This window comes from Sparus aurata, chromosome 1, assembly GCF_900880675.1.
Source record: "Sparus aurata chromosome 1, fSpaAur1.1, whole genome shotgun sequence".
Taxonomy (NCBI): Eukaryota; Metazoa; Chordata; class Actinopteri; order Spariformes; family Sparidae; genus Sparus; species Sparus aurata.
The window spans coordinates 40,513,868-40,532,628 of NC_044187.1; the positions used below are offsets into that span (position 1 = coordinate 40,513,868).

The following is an 18,761-nucleotide window of genomic DNA, read 5'->3' on the forward strand; positions in this document are numbered from 1 at the left end:
ACTAAACAAACACATGGTGCTCTTAAACAGAATAGCTCAAAAAGATTTTTAAAAAACAACAAAAAAAAAACAGGGCATCTCAAAGGCAGCCAGGTCTTAAATACTCCGGGGAGGACTGATCAGGTGCTCCCAGAGGTATTGATTATAACTCCGCTTACCAGGAACCTGCAGGATGACAGACAAACATAGGAAAACACATACACCCACAGCAGGAGGGCCGTCACAACTGTCTGGAGCTTTGCTCGGCACGAGCCTACTGGCAATGATGACGGCTACTGGCAAGCGGCCGGAACGGTACCGGTACCAGTAATGACGGCGGCGGCGGCACCGGCGTCGGTGCCTGCAACAAATTGAAGACACAAGTAGCAGACCACGTATCCTACATAGCGTTGCTTTGTGGGGTGTGTATGAGACATAAGAGGTATCTTACTTTTGTTAGGGTAGAGACATGTGAATAATATGATCTGTGCCACTTGTGTAAAATTCGCTGGTCAATGTAATATCAGTAATATTTGTCTTATTTCTACAATAGCATTCTTGTGTCAGTTGTAGTCTAAGTCAGTGCTATGGAATATGACTTATAAAGTCTCAGTTCATAGCCGGGTGAACACCGGCAACAAACATAGCCTAGCTAACGTTAGCTGGCTACAATTTCGCTGGTGGACATAAATACAGTACAGCAATATTCGATTCACGAAATACAACCAATAGTAATGTTCAATCCTACTTGTGAAAAGTAATCCCTCGAGCCCTGTTTTTCGATCGTCCGCCGATTAGAACAGGAATATGCTGCACAGTGCTCTAGCATCTTGTTGCTTCTGCTGCTCAACTGTGAGTGCAACCGGTGCAAGATGGCGGCCGCATTTCTTGCGCCCCAGAGCCCATGCAGCGTCTACTCTTTATGTCTATGGTGTCTGCAGCTTTTTTATCCACCGTGGTCTCAGCTAGGATAGCTGCAGCTGGTGCAATTAGCTCTTAAGCTATTGTATATGACTTTTTAGCTTTGGCGACAAGCAAAGCTACCTGGTAAGAAGCTTGACGGGAAATTGCTGAAGTCTGACTTGCGGCATGTGATTTCGCGCCCTCCTGAACTCGGACAATTTCCGCGTGAAAAAGTCAGCAGTCTTGCCCGCCGACGGTTGGTGCCTGGTGCTCAGATGCCGCTGCATGTGTGCCGGTTTCATGGAATGGTTTGAAAGTACCTCTCCACATAAAAAACACAGAGGCTGCTGAGGGTCCGAATCAGTTGCTGTAAATCCCAACATGATGTATTCTTCTTTTTAAAGTCTCTTTTTGCTGTCTGTTTTCTTTTTCTTTTCCGGTGGCCCAGTATGGAGGACTAAACCTGACTTAAGTATAAATAAATAAATAAATAAATAAATACATGCATAAATAAATGTATAAATAAATGCATAAATACATAAATGAATAAATAAATGCATAAATAAATAAATATAAATATAGCAATAAATAAATAAATGCATATATAAATAAATAAATAAATACATGCTGAAATAAATTTATAAATAAAAAAATAAGTAAATAAATAAATGCTTTATATTTATTTCTACATTTCTGTTCACCTACATTTATTTATTTCTGTATTTCTGTGTCCATATGTTAATGAAGTAGGAGGTCCTAACCTCAGTCAAGTGCATGATTGGTTACAGGAGTGTGCTCGATGAGGGTCTACTACTTCTGCTTTACTAGCTGCGCTGATTCCTGTACACTGTACAGGAATGTTGCTGGCCACCAACAAGCCCGCTCAGCTAACCGTTAGCTGCAGTTGTTGACAATTGTTATTCATGTAGCTCTGGTTTAGTAATGCATTTGACTTTTGTTCATTTTAACTTGCGAGGGTCCCAGGGGTGCTGGTGGTGTGGTTTGAGAATCCCGCCTGGAGAGAGGGGGGTCCTCGGCCATGTCCGCTAACCAGGAAAAACATTCTGCTCATCGCTCCAAGTCATGTACATGAGTATTCGTTTTGACGTGGCTTAAACACTTCTATCCACACGGAGATGCCGGGACTGCGGCCTGCAAACCACTGTTAGACGAGCGCTACAGAGCACAGATCTTTGTCTTGAATCTCTGTACTCTCAAACAACTCATGGGTGGAACAGTATGAAGCATTTTTTCACGGCGAGCAGCGCGAGAGCGGCGTGGAGACTGCTGTTAGCTCTTATGTTAGCTGTTAGCTTTTAGCCGTTGGCTGCTCGCTGTAGCGCTGAGAGCGCAGCGTCCAGGTTAACTGTTGACACCTGTTACCATCGAGAGTGAGATACATGTCTGGGCTTTCCTATGAACCATTCTCGCTACTGGTGTTTGTATCACAGGTTGATCTGGACATCTCATGATTTGCCACAGCTGACTGACCTCACGCTGAGTTCAGGCTGGATGTCAACGTACTCTGCAGACTGTTTGACCAGCAGGCTGTATGACAGTGTACAGTTTTCACACTGACTTAGCTTCAGCTTAATAACGATGGCTTTAAGTAACCATTCGAACACAGTGCGGAATAAAAAATACCCGATGGTAACCGGTGTCACAAGGTAACCTGGACGCTGTGCTACAGCAAGCAGCTAACAGCTAACATAAGAGCTAACAGCGGTCTCCTCGCCACTCCCGAGCAGCTCGGCGTGAACAAAAGCCTCAGCCTGTTCCACCCATGAGTTATTTTAGAGTACAGACATTCACGACAAAGATATGAGACAGACAACATGCACTTTTGGACGATTTGTGCTGTGCTAGCGCTCGTCTGACAGTGGTTTGCAAGTCGCAGCCCCTGCATCTCCGTGTGGATACAGAAATACAATAATAAATAAATGTAGGTGAACAGAAATGTAGAAATAAATAAAAAGCATTTTTTCTTTTATTTATACTTTTATTTATTTATATATATATTTATTTCAGCATTTATTTATTAATACATTTATTTATTTATTGATGCATTTATTTATTTCTGTATTTATTTATATATTTATTCATTTATTTATGCATTTATTTATTTATTTACACATTTATTTATACATTTATTTATGCACTTATTTATTTATTTATACACAAGTCAGGTTTAGTCCTCCATAGACCAGAGTCTGCAAGCGGTCTTTCTTTTAATTTGAACCATCTCTCCATGTTGTCAAGTCGTCTGCTTCTTTTTCTTCTTCTTCTTTTTTTTTTGTAAATGTACTTATCATCTCCTTCGTTTGTTTGTAACATTAGCTTAATTTCAAGCGCTAACCTGAACCTTACAAGCTAATGAGTTTTACCACATCAGCGTCCTGCAAATATTTCACAATAAAAGCATTGTTAAGAAATGAATGGTGTATGCCCAGTGAAACACTAGGGGACTCATAATTTGAAAGGGATGCAGATCCTGTGAAGTTTGTATTAACAGCGTCACGCAGTAACTTTAACAATAATATAAACAGTGTTGGGAAGATTACTTTGGAAATGTAGTTGGTTACAATTACAAGTTACCCAGTTGAAAATGTAATAGTAGTGTAACTATTTCAATTACTTTCTCAAAGTAATGTAACTAATTACATTTGATTACATTTTGATTACTTTTCTTAATTTTGAATGAAATTTCTCAACTGCTAACCATTTTGACATTTTAAGACCTATAGTGTGATAAACCTTTCAGTTCAAAGGTTTCACCATATATTATGAGTCTGACCTTAGGTCTGACCTGCGAAGGAGGCTCACTTCCTCACTAAATGGAGCGACAACGGGCTGATTTCAGCCAAGAGGAGCAGGTTGTTTTAATGGAGAGAGTATGAGGATACAAAAAAAGCCTGAAGCAACAGTGTTGCTGCAAATATGACAAGAGGAGGCTGATTTTAATTTCTGACAGCTCTACATTGAGCTGCTTTTAAATATGACGCTTTAGAGCAACAACAACTGTTGTTTTAAACTGTGTTTTATATTGTTTTCATATATTTCACTGATCGCAATTATAAAATGCCAGTGTGTGTTTTATTGAAAGCGAGGCTGGGTGTGCGTATGAAAATAGGTTACAGTGGGGTTTTTAGGTGCTGTAGCTACAAGCAAATCTCATGTTGTCTCTGTACAAAGACCTTTTTAAATGTGAGAAAACAGAGAAGACCTACTCAAGATTTGCGTTTGGGCAACACATAACAGGCGAAACAAATAATTTATTCATGGCCACATTAAGTTAAATTATCTGTCCTGCTGCGAGCGCACAACTTCTTTCAGTGGTGACTGACTGTATATAAAAGTAAATAGGCTATAGCCTAATAAATGACCTCCTGACGTGAGTCGGATCAACAGCTGAGCAGCGTATCCCCTCAGCTGAACATCTGTAGGCGGAGACACGGAGAGAAAGTAAACAGCAGCGGATCAGCACGATCTCTCCCTCCGTACAAATGCTCCGCTCTGATCCAGCTCCACTGGACTTTCAAAGTAAAGGTGACGCCAGCTGTAAATGAGTTAAATCGTGAAACAGCGGCGCTTTTATAGCCGATTTTAAGCTGAAAGTCTGAACAGAACCTGGTCGGGACCAGGTTATGAGCTAACCATAAGTTACCATGGTGATCTAGCCGGGTTAAAAGAGAGCCACCTTTGTAATACAGGGATACGATTTTTCATATGCAACTTAAGTTGTAATCATTGAAATTTCCAAAAGCAACTGTAATTTAATTACATATTTTCTCCCAGTAATGTAACGGATTACAATTACGTAAATTTTGTAATTAAATTACGTAACGTCGTTACATGTAATTCGTTACTCCCCAACACTGAATATAAATGTCATAGGATCTTTTTTAAGAGATATTTTATTTTCACGGACCCATTTCAATTACACCACGGACCACTAGTGGTCCGGGGACCCCCGGTTCAGAATCACTGGAGTAGGCTATAGCTTATGGATGTGCTAAACAGGACCTTTGCAAGCTTGAACGAGGCTTTCACAGAGGGACTGGTGTAACGTTAGCTTATCAATGCACAGTTTTTTTTTTTAGCCCGCTCGCCACTTAATGCTAGCAAGTTCACATTTAGGCTGACCTGCGTTTTGAGCTGTCATCCTTAATCCATAAACGGAACGTTAATGGGGTTAGCCGTGCAATTTGTTGTTGGCAACTGTCCACAGTCCGACTCCTATAATAATGATATTGGACCCATCTAAACACATTATGCTAGACCACAGCTGTAAAAAGTTGTAAACAGTAGTAAGTGAATGCAGCGTGTCGTTCGTTTTCAGCAAAAGCTTTATGAGTCAGACGGGCACCCGCACTTTCAAACTCCGGTCGCGCGAATCACGGTTAAATAAGAAGAATAAATCAAACGTGCAGCACCAGAGTACAGTACGCAGGCAGTATGGCTGTTCACTGTGTTTCTTTCATTCATTACCGCAAGACGACACCAGGCAGACACACGTCAGATTGCTAAAGTGAATAACTCACTCACCTTTTCCTTTCACTGAAATGCACTTCTTTCTTTTGAAATACTGTTCTTTTTTAATTTTTCACTGGACGTGCCTGTTCTTACGTGCTTTTTTATATGTTGTTTTTTATGTGTTGTTCCTTCTTTTTAAAAACTATTTATCAAGCTCTATTTGCAATTACTGCAATTCATTTTGCCTCTACTATTCAACATTTACATGCTCCCTCTAGCTCAAATAATGGAAAACAATGAAATTTGCTACCATAGTTATGCAGATGACACACAAATTTACATAACCATATCACCAGGGGACTATAATCCCATACATACCCTGAGTAGATGCATTGAACAAATCAATGATTGGATGTTTCAGAGTTTTCTTCAGTTAAACAAAGATAAGACTGAAATAATTGTTTTTGGATCCAAGGAAGAACGACTTAAAGTCTCTGCTCAGCTTCAGTCTGTAATGTTGAAAACTACAGACCAAGTCAGAAACCTTGGTGTGACTGTGGACTCAGACATGAATTTCAGCAGCCATATTAAGACAGTTACAAAGTCAGCCTACTATCACCTTAAGAATATATCCAGGATAAGAGGGCTTATGTCTCGGCAGGATTTGGAGAAACTTGTTCACGCATTTATCTTCAGCAGACTCGACTACTGTAATGGTGTCCTTACAGGACTCCCTAAAAACTCCATCAGACAGTTGCAGCTGATTCAGAACGCTGCTGCTCGAGTCCTAACAAGAACCAAAAAAGTAGATCACATCACTCCAGTTCTTAGATCTTTACACTGGCTTCCTGTCTATCAAAGAATAGATTTCAAAGTCCTGTTGTTGGTTTATAAAGCATTGAATGGTTTCGGGCCAAAATACATTTCTGATCTGCTGCCGCGTTATGAACCATCCAGACCTCTGAGATCGTCAGGTACCGGTCTGCTTTCAGTCCCCAGAGTCAGAAGTAAACATGGAGAAGCAGCTTTCAGTTACTATGCGCCACATATTTGGAACAAACTCCCTGAAAATTGCAGGTCTGCTCCAACACTTACCTCTTTTAAATCAAGACTTAAAACATTTCTTTTTGCCACTGCTTTTAACTGAAGCAATTCAAGTCTTTGAACTGCATTATTACTCTGAGTTTTTTTTTTTTTTTTTTTTTTTTTATAATGCAATTTTTAATGTCTTTTAAATGAAATGTGTACTTGTTACAATGACAAAGAATTCAATTCAATTCAATTCAGTAAATGCTAAAATAGCATCGGTCCAATATAAATATAGAAACGGCTTCAACAAATCAATTCCTTTATATATATTTGTACGTTTATTGTAATTAAAGTAGGTTATTTAGGCTACCTGTTGAAAACTCATATTAATAACACAATACCTTTAGCTTACATTTACGTTTGGCTTGGTGGTGGAGCACAATCTACAAGTAGCTTGCTCTCCTTAGGTGCTCCAAAACTCTGACTGCTTACCTCTTTAGGTTAGCAATGACAGCTAGCTAGTATGTAGGACTTTGTGATGCTAGGCTTAAGTCAATATACTGAGAAACTATCTACTTATTTTGAGATACTAAGTCAATATATTGAGATACTATGTCATTATTATGGGATATAAAGTCATTATTTTGAGATAGTAAGTCATAATTATGAGATACTAAGTCATAATTATGAGATACGAAGTCATTATTATGAGATACGAAGTCATTATTATGAGATACTAAGTAATTATTTTGAGATACTATCTCATTATTTTGAGATACTATCTCATTATTATGAGATACTAAGTAGGGATGCACCGATCCAACTTTTTCAGCCCCGATACCGATGCCTGGGCTTTTTGTATCTGTCGATACCCGATACCGGTCCAGTACCGTTGTTTAATTTATTATTTAATAATAAACTGTATACCTTCCACTTTATACCTTCTACCTTCCTTACACCATGTGGAACAGACTAAGGGCCCAAACTTTCCTAACTAAACATTATTTTCCTAACTTAAGACAAATAATCAAACAGTTACCAAAGAATTGTATGTAATAAAATTATGTTATTATTAAAAAAACAATTGTACATTCAAATGTAAAACAGAATGTAATCAAACTTCTTAAATTAAATAAAATGTAGCAGCAGAAACAAAACAGTGTATTTGTTTAACATATAATAGTAATCAAACAGTCAACAAACATTGTAAACATGTAAAAAAAAATATTTGAATTCTTATTTGTTATAAAAAACACAATTGTGCATTCAAATCTAAAACAAAATGTAATCAAACTTCTTAAATAAAAAAAAATAAAATGCAGCCGCAGAAACAAAACCGTGAACAAACAATAGTAATTAAACAGTAACCAAAGATTGTAAACATGTAAAAAATATATTAAGTGCAAAGTCTTGCAAACAGGAATTCAAAATAAAACATAGCCGCTGCACCTGAGAATAAAAAGTTGGTCAAACAACAACTTCGTCACACATACAAACATAACCAAACATTGTAAACATGTAGTGCTGTGTCACACCACTCATGACCTGTGAATGCTCACTTAATCAGCAATGGCAAATTCTTTCTCATTAAGACAAGCATTTCAGCCTTCTCTGCCGTAAGTCTATTTCTCTTTTCATCCACAATGTTGGAAACTGTGCTGAACACTCTCTCGCTTTCTACACTACTGCAGGGGGCACAGAGGTATTTTGTGGCAGTGGCCGCAAGACAAGGTAATCTGTATTGGTTGACTCCCCAGTACTGGTATGGGTTGTCTGAGGCAGTGATGGTTTTCTCTGTCAGATATCTACGCAGTTGGACTGCAGGGCTCGAGCTGCTTGCCGCACCGGAACTTCACACTCCTCCACAATTTGGTCAAACTCTTGCATAAAGCTGCTCGTACTTGGTTATGCTGCTGCTGCTGCTTCTTCCAGTCAAGGGGCCTTTTCTTGTGGCTCTGCAGCCTCTGATGCTCCAGCTGTGCTGCTCCTTAAGTCTTCCTCTAGTTCCCCTGTCAGTGTATCTTTTGCACGCTTTGCAGATTGTGCACTTGTAAAGTACCTGAAACAGAAATAAAACAGGTTAGGCTAAATATGAAAAACCTGACACTAAAACTTGAGTCTGATTAAAGTAATATACAAATTAATATTTATATTAATTTATATAAACTATATAAATAATGTAGGCCTATGCAAATTATGTTCTACATGTTTTTAAAATGTACAGCATGGCATCTCATCAATTACAGAAGTGGTGTTACTGTGGAGAGTAAAACAGTCTATATTATAGAGCTAATGTAATTAGTTCGTTTACAATCTAACCTGTCTTTATATCTCGGGTCCAGCAGGGTGGCAATTGCATATAGGGGTTCATCTTCCACAGTGTCAAAGCATTTGTTGACAGCTTGAAGTGGGGTTTTTTTCATTGTTTTGATGCCAGTAACTGCAACGCCTTCTTTAGCCAGGATGCATCTGAGAACGGTGACAGCTGGAATGACGTCGGCGGTGGAGGCAGTCGATGAGCTTACTTTCCTTGTTAGCTCTTCAAATGGTGCTAGAACAATGCTCGTTTTTTTCTAGCAAAGCCCACTGGTTAGCGGTCAGTGTACTGGGCAGGTCATGGTCAGCAATGTAAGCACAGAGAGCTCGCTTCTGTTCCAGAATACTCTGTATTATCAAGTACGTACTATTCCACCTTGTTTTGACGTCTTGTTGCAGGCGTTTAGGTTGCATTTGCATCTGGAGCTGGATATCTTGCAGCCTTGAATATGCAAGTGGAGAATGTTTAAAATGTCCCACAATTTGTCTACCGATTGCAATGGCATCGCTCACACTCCGTTGTGACAGTTGTCCCTCATTGATGACAAGCTGCAATGTGTGAGCAAAGCAGCCTAAGCTCCGCACCCCCATGTTTTCCATGGCCTTCTTCATGTTACTTGCATTGTTCCGGAGTATGACATGCACTTTATCCAAAGGAACATGCCACTGGTCAAGCATCTCCTTAATTGCAGCCGAAATGGTATCGCTGGTGTGTGAGCCATGGAAGTTTTTAGCTTGGAGCATTGCACTGTGCGGTGTACAGCTCGTGTCCAACCAGTGGACAGTTAAGCTTAAAAGCGACATTGGGCACACAGCAGAGTTCCATATATCTGTAGCGAAGCTCATTGCCTTTATATCTTTAATCTCTTCTGAGATGTGTTGGCACATTTTTTTGTACAGTGCTGGCAGTGCGGTCTCGGAAAAATACTTGCGTGACGGAAGAAAGTACCTTGGCTCTAAGTATTCCAGTAGGCGACGGAAGCCGTCATCTTCAACAACTGACATTGGTTGAGCATCTAAAACAATGATTCACAGAACTTTCTGTGTTATCGCCGATGCTTTCAAGCTTTCCGTCGGAAACTTTTCGCGTTGTTGAAATGCATCTGCCAAAGTTAGTTGCTGGGCTGTACTGTCTCCTGCTCCTTTGGTTTTGTTTAGCTGCAGAAATTCGACATGCTCCTTAGTATGGTGCTTTTGGAGGTGCTTGATTAAATTTGTAGTATTGTACTTTGCAGTTTTATCACCACCCCTCAAAACCTCTACTTTGCAGATATTGCAAACAGCCGTCGAACTAGTTGGCATGGCGAGTGTGAAATATCTCCACACAGCCGACTCTTTGGCACGCTGCATGTTGCTCAACTCTTCCAGCATGCGACACGCGTGCTGCTGACGAATTACTTATAATGCGCTGAGACGGAGGGAAAACCTGGATCGGCCCGTGGATCTGTTAATTTTACCGATCCCCGATCCAGCTGTTTTGTCAATATCGGGGGCCAATATCCGATCTTAATATCGGATCGGTGCATCCCTAATACTAAGTCATTATTATGAGATACTAAGTCATTATTTTGAGATACTATCTCATTATTATGAGATACTAAGTCATTATTATGAGATACTATCTCATTATTATAGATAGATAGATAGATAGATAGATAGATAGATAGATAGATAGATTTACTTTAATGATCCCAGACTGGGAAATTATTTTGTTACAGCAGTAGTGGGTCCGCAAATAAAACATTTCATACATAAATAGAATCCAATATATACATAGTGTATATATACAGTGCACAGTGTGCTATAAACAGTAAACAATAATAATATATACAACAAAACAAAATATGCAAAATATACTACAACAATAATAATATATACAACAAAACAATAGAGAGACCAGAGTTCTCTGTCAGGCAGAGGTGAGAGAGTTGTTGTATAAAGTGATGGATTGTGGCAGGAAAGATTTCCTGTATCTGTTGCTACGACAGCGAAGCTGAAGCAGCCTTCCGGAGAAGGTGCTCCGCTGTCTGACCAGTGTGAGTTGGAGAGGGTGGAGAGGATTATCCATGATGGATAACAGTTTTTTCAGTGTCCGCCTCTCCACCACAGCCTCCAGAGTGTCCTGTTTGCAGCCAATCACAGAGCCAGCCTTCCTGATCAGTTTGTTGAGTCTGTTGGTGTCGCTGGCTCCAATGCTGCTTCCCCAACAAACCACAGCAAAGAAAAGTACACTGGCCACCACAGACTGATAAAAGATCTCCAACATCTTGCTGCACACGTTGAAGGATCTCAGCTTCCTCAGGAAGTAAAGTCTGCTCATCCCCTTCTTGTAAACAGCTTCAGTGTTAGATCTCCAGTCCAGTCTGTGGTTGATGGTAACACCCAGGTACTTGTAATCCTCCACCGCCTCCACATCCCTTCCCAGAATGCACAGAGGTTGGAAAGCCGTCTTCCTCTTCTTCCTGAAATCTATCACCATCTCTCTGGTCTTGCTGATGTTCAGCCGCAGGTGATTCTGTCCAGTCCACTCCACAAAGTTGTCTACCAGTGCCCTGTACTCCTCCTCCTGTCCCTCACTTATACACCCAACAGCAGCCGAGTCGTCAGAAAACTTTTGCAGGTGACACGACCCGGTGTTGTACTGAAAGTCAGTGGTGTATAAGGTGAACAGGAAAGGAGACAGTACAGTCCCCTGTGGAGCTCCTGTATCACTAACCACCGCATCAGACAGAACCACTGCCCATACGGACAAACTGTGGCCTGCCTGTCAGGTAGTCAGTAATCCAGGAGATCATTGTGTCGTCTACACCCATCACCCGCAGCTTCTCCCCCAGTAGCAGTGGCTGAATGGTGTTAAAAGCACTAGAGAAATCAAAGAATGTGATTCTCACAGTGCCTCCTCCACCATCCAGGTGCGAATGGGCTCGTTGCAGCAGGTAGATGACAGCGTCATCAACTCCCAAGTGGGGCTGGTAAGCAAATTGCAGAGGGTCTAGCAGGGCTCTCACCTGCGGCCTCAGGTTGGCCAAAACCAGTCTCTCCAGCACCTTCATGACGTAAGATGTGAGGGCCACTGGTCGATAGTCATTGAGGTCTGATGGTGTCGACTTCTTTGGAACAGGAACCAGGCAGGAAGTCTTCCAAAGCACCGGTATTCTCTCCTGACCCAGGCTCAGGTTGTAGAGGTGTTGTAGGACAGGAGACAGCTGGCTGGCACATGTCTTCAGGATCCTGGGGCTGATACCGTCAGGGCCTGCAGCCTTCTGCTGGTGGAGTCTCTCCAGCTGTCTCCTAACCTGGCCTGCAGTCACAGTCATGCGGGGGAGGCTGCTGGTGTCTTCAGTTATGACTTATGTCTTCTTATGAGATACTTTCTCATTATTATGAACAACAGGATCTTTTTTTCCCCATCACACTGGCGGACAATTATAACACACAAAAAAATCATCCTCTGGCGACTTTTTTTGTCAAAAGCGACTACCGACAAATCTAGCGACTTTTGCTGGTGTTATTGGAGACTTTTGTGGTGACTCTGACTTGAAAGCACGTCTTACTCTGCAGTTACTGTGCTCAACGAGCAGCGGGTGCTGCCGTGAGTCCCTCCCCCGTCCAAAAGCACTCACAGGCGGTCAGTCTCTCAGTAGCCTCGTGCAGCAGTCCAGCCTGCAGTCAGAGCAGAGAGCAGACACACACCACTGCGTCCAGGCTGCAAATGAATCGCGGATGTGTATGGCCGCCGCCGTTCCCGCCCTGGCGTACAGAGCAGGGTGTAAATGTACCGGTATGATAACTCTCCCGGCCGGAGAGAGACATGCATCACAATGCTCAGCTGCAGACACACCAGAGAGGTGACGCGACGCGACTCATGACTGGCAGGCATCAAGGCCACTCAGCCTTACCTTACCGACCCGCCCCCAGCTATTTCATTCACCAAAACAGGGCCTGTGGCAATTCTGGACAGCTGTTTTCCTTCCTTCATGGGCCCCTGACGGCGTCTCGCAGTTGCCCTACTGCAATGAACCAGATTTGGGGGGACACAGCTAGCAAAAGTTTGAGAACCCCTGTGCTACAATATCAGTAAAACTCTCTCTTGGTCTTGGGGTCTCTGTCCGGTCAGATTCAGGCAGCTCGCCTCTCGACCCGCCCCCTCACAGAGGACAGGTACAGTGCACCGAGCCAGAACCAGAAAAAGGGCCTCTCCGTTATTTAATAGTCTTTGCTATGAAGTTATGTTGCCGTGGGCATACATAATATTTCGAAATAATAGCAGTAATAGCACTGGTAAAAAAAAAAAAAAAAAAAGTATTTTTAATTTTTTTTTATTTTTTTTTAAATTGATTTTTTTCTCCTTCCCAGTTTGCAGTGGCCCTCGTGGATAACGGCGCCATTAGCATTTGACAATCAGCCTATGCTTAGAGCCGGCTCTGCGCCCAGCCCTACTATCATTATTTTAACAGGTTACAATTAAGCTTGCATGCATGTCTCACTTCCGTCATTTTAATGGCATGATGGAATAGAGAAAAAGAGATAGTAAGAAAGGCTGAACTTTGCACAGACAGCACCACTGACCTGTGACGGCTAGATGTCAGTCTTCTCCAGTGGGCTGGACTTGACTCCTTCTGCACAGTGAACATCTGCTCAAAGTAAATCACAGCAGGTTGTTAGAATATGTTCACTGACTCATTGTCATGACTTTTTGCCATGTGATTAAACCCTCAGTGAGGAAAACTTAAATTAATGAGTCAACACACAAGCCAGCTACTGTATATATACAGTAACTATTGACACACAAGTCAACCTCTAGCGACAACCATCCGTTTAGATGCCGCTAAGAGGCTAAATTGGCTCTTATCTGTGACTCCTTCCAACAAATCCATGATGTCCAGATTTGTTTGACTCTTTATTTTGAAGTAAAGACTCACAAGCAGTAATTACCAAAGCAAGACCTGGTGGTCAACAGAAAATATCAGAGCCTGATTCACCCTCTATGTAGAGATGCCACGTGAAGTGAACAGGTAAATAATGTGGAATCACACCCAGGTGCCAAATACCAGATATGACAGTAACCAAAAAGAAATGTGAGGTCAAAAGAGATAATAAACAATAACCCAGCTAAATACACATTTTGCCTCCTACACCCTCCTTTATTACACCGTTGTACAACATTCTTATTTGAGTTATGAGTTGATTATTTTTATATACATAATATATACACATATATATTATTTTATTGTAGGCCTATGTATTTTTTTAATTTTTTTATTACAAGTATAAGAAAGCATACAAAAAAAGCATACAAAACACTGTTCATCTTTAAATGTCTCTATCAAAAACAGTATACTAAACATAGATTGCAAAAAATAATAAAATAATAAAAAACAAGTTGCCTCTGAGCCATGGTTCTGCTGAAGCCTTCCAAATGACCTATTGTTGGAGAGCTGTTGGTACAGCTGGTACAGTGTATATAAAGAGTTGCTCCACATAAGTGATGTGTTGTTACAGGAGATGGCCTCATTGTTAAACTAAATAACTGAAAATGAATGATATCATTCTAACTCAAAACAACGAAACATTTAGAAATATTTGGCACCAATGTGCTGCCATAGCTGTTGACACACGCGCACCCCCTGCAGCTAACCACACACAGGTACTATGTCTCAGTACCGTTACTCAGTATGACTCCACTCAGGACCCATCCTGCTGTGTGCTCAGTCTGTCTGCGTACTGTACGACCATACATGTTGAGATATAATTTAAGCTTTGACTGAAGAGTTTTCTAAAAAAAAAACAACAAAAAAAAAAAACATTACTGAGCACATTACTGTAAGAGTAAATCGTCCTCCTCACATCAATGTATGTTCTAGAAGGAGAACATGAGGACAAGGACTGGATCATAGCGGCTGTGTGTCTGCTGTGGGAACATAACTGCAGTGTTAAGTTAATGCTGTTAAAAAGCTAAGTTTTGACTGGACCCTGGTGACACAAGGCTGGGTTAGTTTCTGACGGAGCAGCTAACCTCTCCCAGTGCAGGTCATATCCAGCGGAGGGGAGCTGGGCTCTCTGTAGGGCTGCTCTCATCATTCGCAGCCTGCTCTTCAGGGCTAGGTTCTCCCTGTGGCTCCGGGTAATCTCCAGCCTCAGGGTGGCAAACTCATCGCCCACGAGCTGACAAATCTCAGCCACCGCCGCGTTAGCCAACACCTCTAGGGATGTCCCGATCAGGTTTTTTTTACCCCGATCCGGATCCGAGTCCTTTAATATTTAGTAGGCCTATCTAAGCCTACTTTCTGCATAAACAAACTTGTTGTTTTCACGACTGAATAAACAAACTGACCTTAAAGGACAACACAATTTCTACTGTTTTACTTTGTTTATATGTGGCGTTCTAGAATCTTATTTTTCTCTAAGAATAGCTGGATTATTAACTGATGGAAAAATGCGTTAGTTTAAAAAAAAATACATAGAGCCTTTAACCACACTAAATCAATGTTGATTTTTCATAAACATCACATTCTGTATCCTCGGAACTGACAGCAGTTCCCTGCAGCTCTACATCCCACATTCATACTCTCATTTGCCATTCTCAGAGAATAAGCTCTAAAAGCCCTCTGTTGACTACCTGCTCTGCAGCCAACAGTCAGACACAAGCTACTGAACATGCAGTATTTAGCAGAGGCTTGGTGGACACCAAACGCTAAAAGATAAATAATATTGGAGAATATTAGGCTACTGACATTCACTAGGTGGACACATACATAACTCTAAATGCAGTGTTTCCCCTACCATTGTAAAGGCCAAAAAAAAAATAATCAATATGTCAAAAATAAGCCACCTATCAATTCATTCATAAATCAATAATCATTTACATTAGGAGCGCCTCTGTGCAGCGCAACGCGAGTCAACCTGCTTCGTTGCCTAGTAACGATGCGAGTACCGCTGCTGAGAGCGCGGGCATATATTCTGGGATGTTTAAGGTTTGTTAGCTAACCAACTATGGCGCCGCCGAAGAAAAGAAAAAATATCGCGGGTGACAGACAACTTAATATAAAGAATTTTTTCGGCCAGACTCCGGAGCCAAGGAAAATAGATGAAGGGACAGTAACAGAGGCAACTCCAGAAAAAATGACAGGTGCAGGTGAGACGGAAGAAAGGGGGCCAGATTGCAGTGGAGAGGGGGGCTGCTCGAGGACCGTTACTGCCCCTGACGCCGGTCCGACGGGTGACGCCGGTCCGACTGCCGACCCCCGTCCGACGCGTAACGTTGACCCAGCAAAAAAAAAAAAAAAAAAATACAGCTAAACACAGAACATCTGGCTGGGATCCCGAATGGCTTAATAACCATAACTACAGTCCTTGGTTGTACCACACTCCCCATGGTGAGTTTACAATTTCTCGTTTAGCTAATATTTTTGTTCTGATTGAGGAGCTTCTCTCTCTCTTTTTTTTTTTTTTTGGTAAGCAATAATGATGAAAATAACACAGACAATAGTCTAGTTTTCCCAGGCATTGTCAAATGTATGTAACTCTGTCATAATAAAATGAATCAAAAACTTATGTGTTTGTTAAAAAAAATATTTATAACTGATAGAATCTCAATTATGTGTAGGGATGTTTTGTCGCTAATGCGTCAGCATAAGCTGCCCGTTAAAAGAGTACCATCCCAGAGGGTTTTCATTTAGATCCCTTCTGCAATGTACAGAAAAGATGTGCTTGATACTCATATGGGTTCAGACCACCACGCTTCAGCCTTTCAGGCCCATGCAACTTTGATTAAAGGTTAGATTAAGCCTAATGATTTCATTTAAGTGATATCATTCAACAATACACCATCCCACACGTCTCGTCTGTTTAGGGTTTTTTCGGTGGGTACCACCGGGCCTGAAAAAAATTCTAGGGGAAACACTGAAATGGATGTTAATGTTGCTATGAATTTGCTGGACATGTCAATGACCAAATGGTTATACATATCAACTTAAAAGTTATGGTCAGTTTTGTTGTCAGGTTTGTCATCCGCTTATCCACGGTCGGCTCCCAGTGGCAGCAGGTGTAGTAGGGTAGTAGGGACTGGTGTGTAAAATTTAGTAGTATCAAGCAATGAGGTTGCAGATTGCAAAACAACTACATATCTCCCATCTCCCCCTCCCCCACAATGGCCGCTATCAAAGGCCCTCATCAGTGTTTGGTTTGTCACTAATGGGTGGACTGCACTCCCTCTGAAGATATAAAAGGCTCATTCCAAGGTGACAGAAACACCATTCTTAGTTTTAGATAAATATACACAGTTTAAAATCCAAGAATGCCATCATGTTTGATTTGATGGCATTCGAACATGATGCCATCAATAATTTGTGCTCTTAAATTTTACACACCAGAGTTTTAAGCATTCAATTCGAGCATTCCTTTTCCCTTTAATGCGACAGTAATTTATTCACAGTTGTTCTCTCCCATTTTCCCTCTAATTGATCCCTGGGTGAAATGATCCTCTATGAGGAATTCAATGGGTGTCATCACCTCTCTACTCAGCTGCTTGTTTCTGTGCCTCAAAGCAGCCAGATGAGCAAAATCAATTTATTTAACCTCAAAGTAAAGAGAGCTGTTAACTTGATGTGCAACCGTGATGACAGAGATGGTCTGTTTGAGTTTCATGAAATGGCTTCACACCATTATCAGCTCCAATTTCTTATTTTTCTAGAAACAACAAAGCACATCACTCTTCTTTTAATCAAATCTTTTCAAAACAAAACCTGACCCAGTAACTACAGGAAGCAAGTGTAAACTGTCAGAGATCCTTCAATGAACAGGAATGTCTTTTCAAGACTTTCCAAACATTTTACAAAGTCAATCCAAAAAAACTGACACTAAATGTAAATCTATTAAGGACATAATGACCAAATACTGTTAGAATGAAGAGCGACATCAATGTTCACACCTGTTTTAACAGTTTAATGTCATAAAGTAGCATTGACTCCCTGGAAGGTCCTAATATTTATATCCAGTAAATACCGACCCATCTCTGTGTCACTTGCTCTACTTGGTAGTGTGCAGGGCCTGATGCCTGATGAGGTTGCTGAGGAAGGAGAAGTTTTTGCCACACTTGGAGCAGTGGAACCTCTTCTCCCCAGTGTGGACGCTCTGGTGGACCTTCAGGTTGGTGGAGGTGGAGAACTGTTTCCCACAGTGGGGGCAGGGGAATGGCCTCTCGCCTGTGTGGACCATCTGATGGCGCTTGAGGCTGCAGACTTGGCCGAAGCTCTTCCCGCACTGGACACACTGGTATGGCTTCTCCCCTGTGTGGACACGCTCATGGATGCGCAGCTGGCATTGGTGGGCGTAGCGTCGTGAACAGAAGGTGCAGGCGTAGGGGAGGCAGAGCGGCTGCAGCTGGGGCTGTGCTGACACAGACTCCAGGTTCTGACTGCTAGATGCTCCATAAAGGTGGCTCTGACCGGAAAAGTTGATGTTGTCCATCGGCCTGATCCCAGACCAGGAATGCTGAGTTTGTCGTTGCTGGGAGTCAGGTGGGTTGTTAAAGGTAGAAATGTGATGACGGTAGGCAGCATCACCTTCAAACATCACATCACTGGTTGGCTCATTGATCTGAATACACAGCAGCGGCTGATACTGCGAATTCACACTGCTGCTGCTCTGACCTTTGTGAGGTATCTCTTCCTCAGATCCGTCATCTCCCCCCCGTCCAGAGGACACCGTTCCACCACAGCTGACCTCCGCTACATGTGGAAGCGAGTTGATGACAATGATATTGAGCTTAGATGCAGGGTTTGCCTGATCCATTTTGCACTGAGGCCTTTCAGAAGCACTGGAGAAACCAGAAGCATTGTTGGTCCTTATTTGGTTAAATGATGAGTTTCCCGCCATGGTCTCAGGTGTGAATGTGGAACAAGATGGCTGCTCCATATTTTCAGACTGCCTGTTATCATGCCATTCCAGCAGTGTTTGGGAAGAACTGTATTTCTCTGAAGTGTCACCTGATGAACCTTAAGCAAAGAAAACAGGAATAGATTTTTTTCCCTGTATTCAACATTGTGAGAAGAGTCTGTTAA

General features: G+C 41.7%; 1 protein-coding gene across 1 annotated transcript in view; it reads right to left on the reverse strand.

Moving 5' to 3' along the window:
• Positions 1-13,823: 13,823 nt before the first annotated feature.
• LOC115587830 (gastrula zinc finger protein 5-1-like) overlaps positions 13,824-18,761 on the reverse strand; it is a 29,120-nt gene continuing 24,182 nt past the window's right edge. Inside the window, exon 5 of the mRNA XM_030427924.1 lies at positions 13,824-18,695. Coding sequence (XP_030283784.1) covers positions 17,728-18,695 — 968 coding nt within the window. The 3' untranslated portion in view covers positions 13,824-17,727. The remainder of the gene's footprint in view (positions 18,696-18,761) is intronic.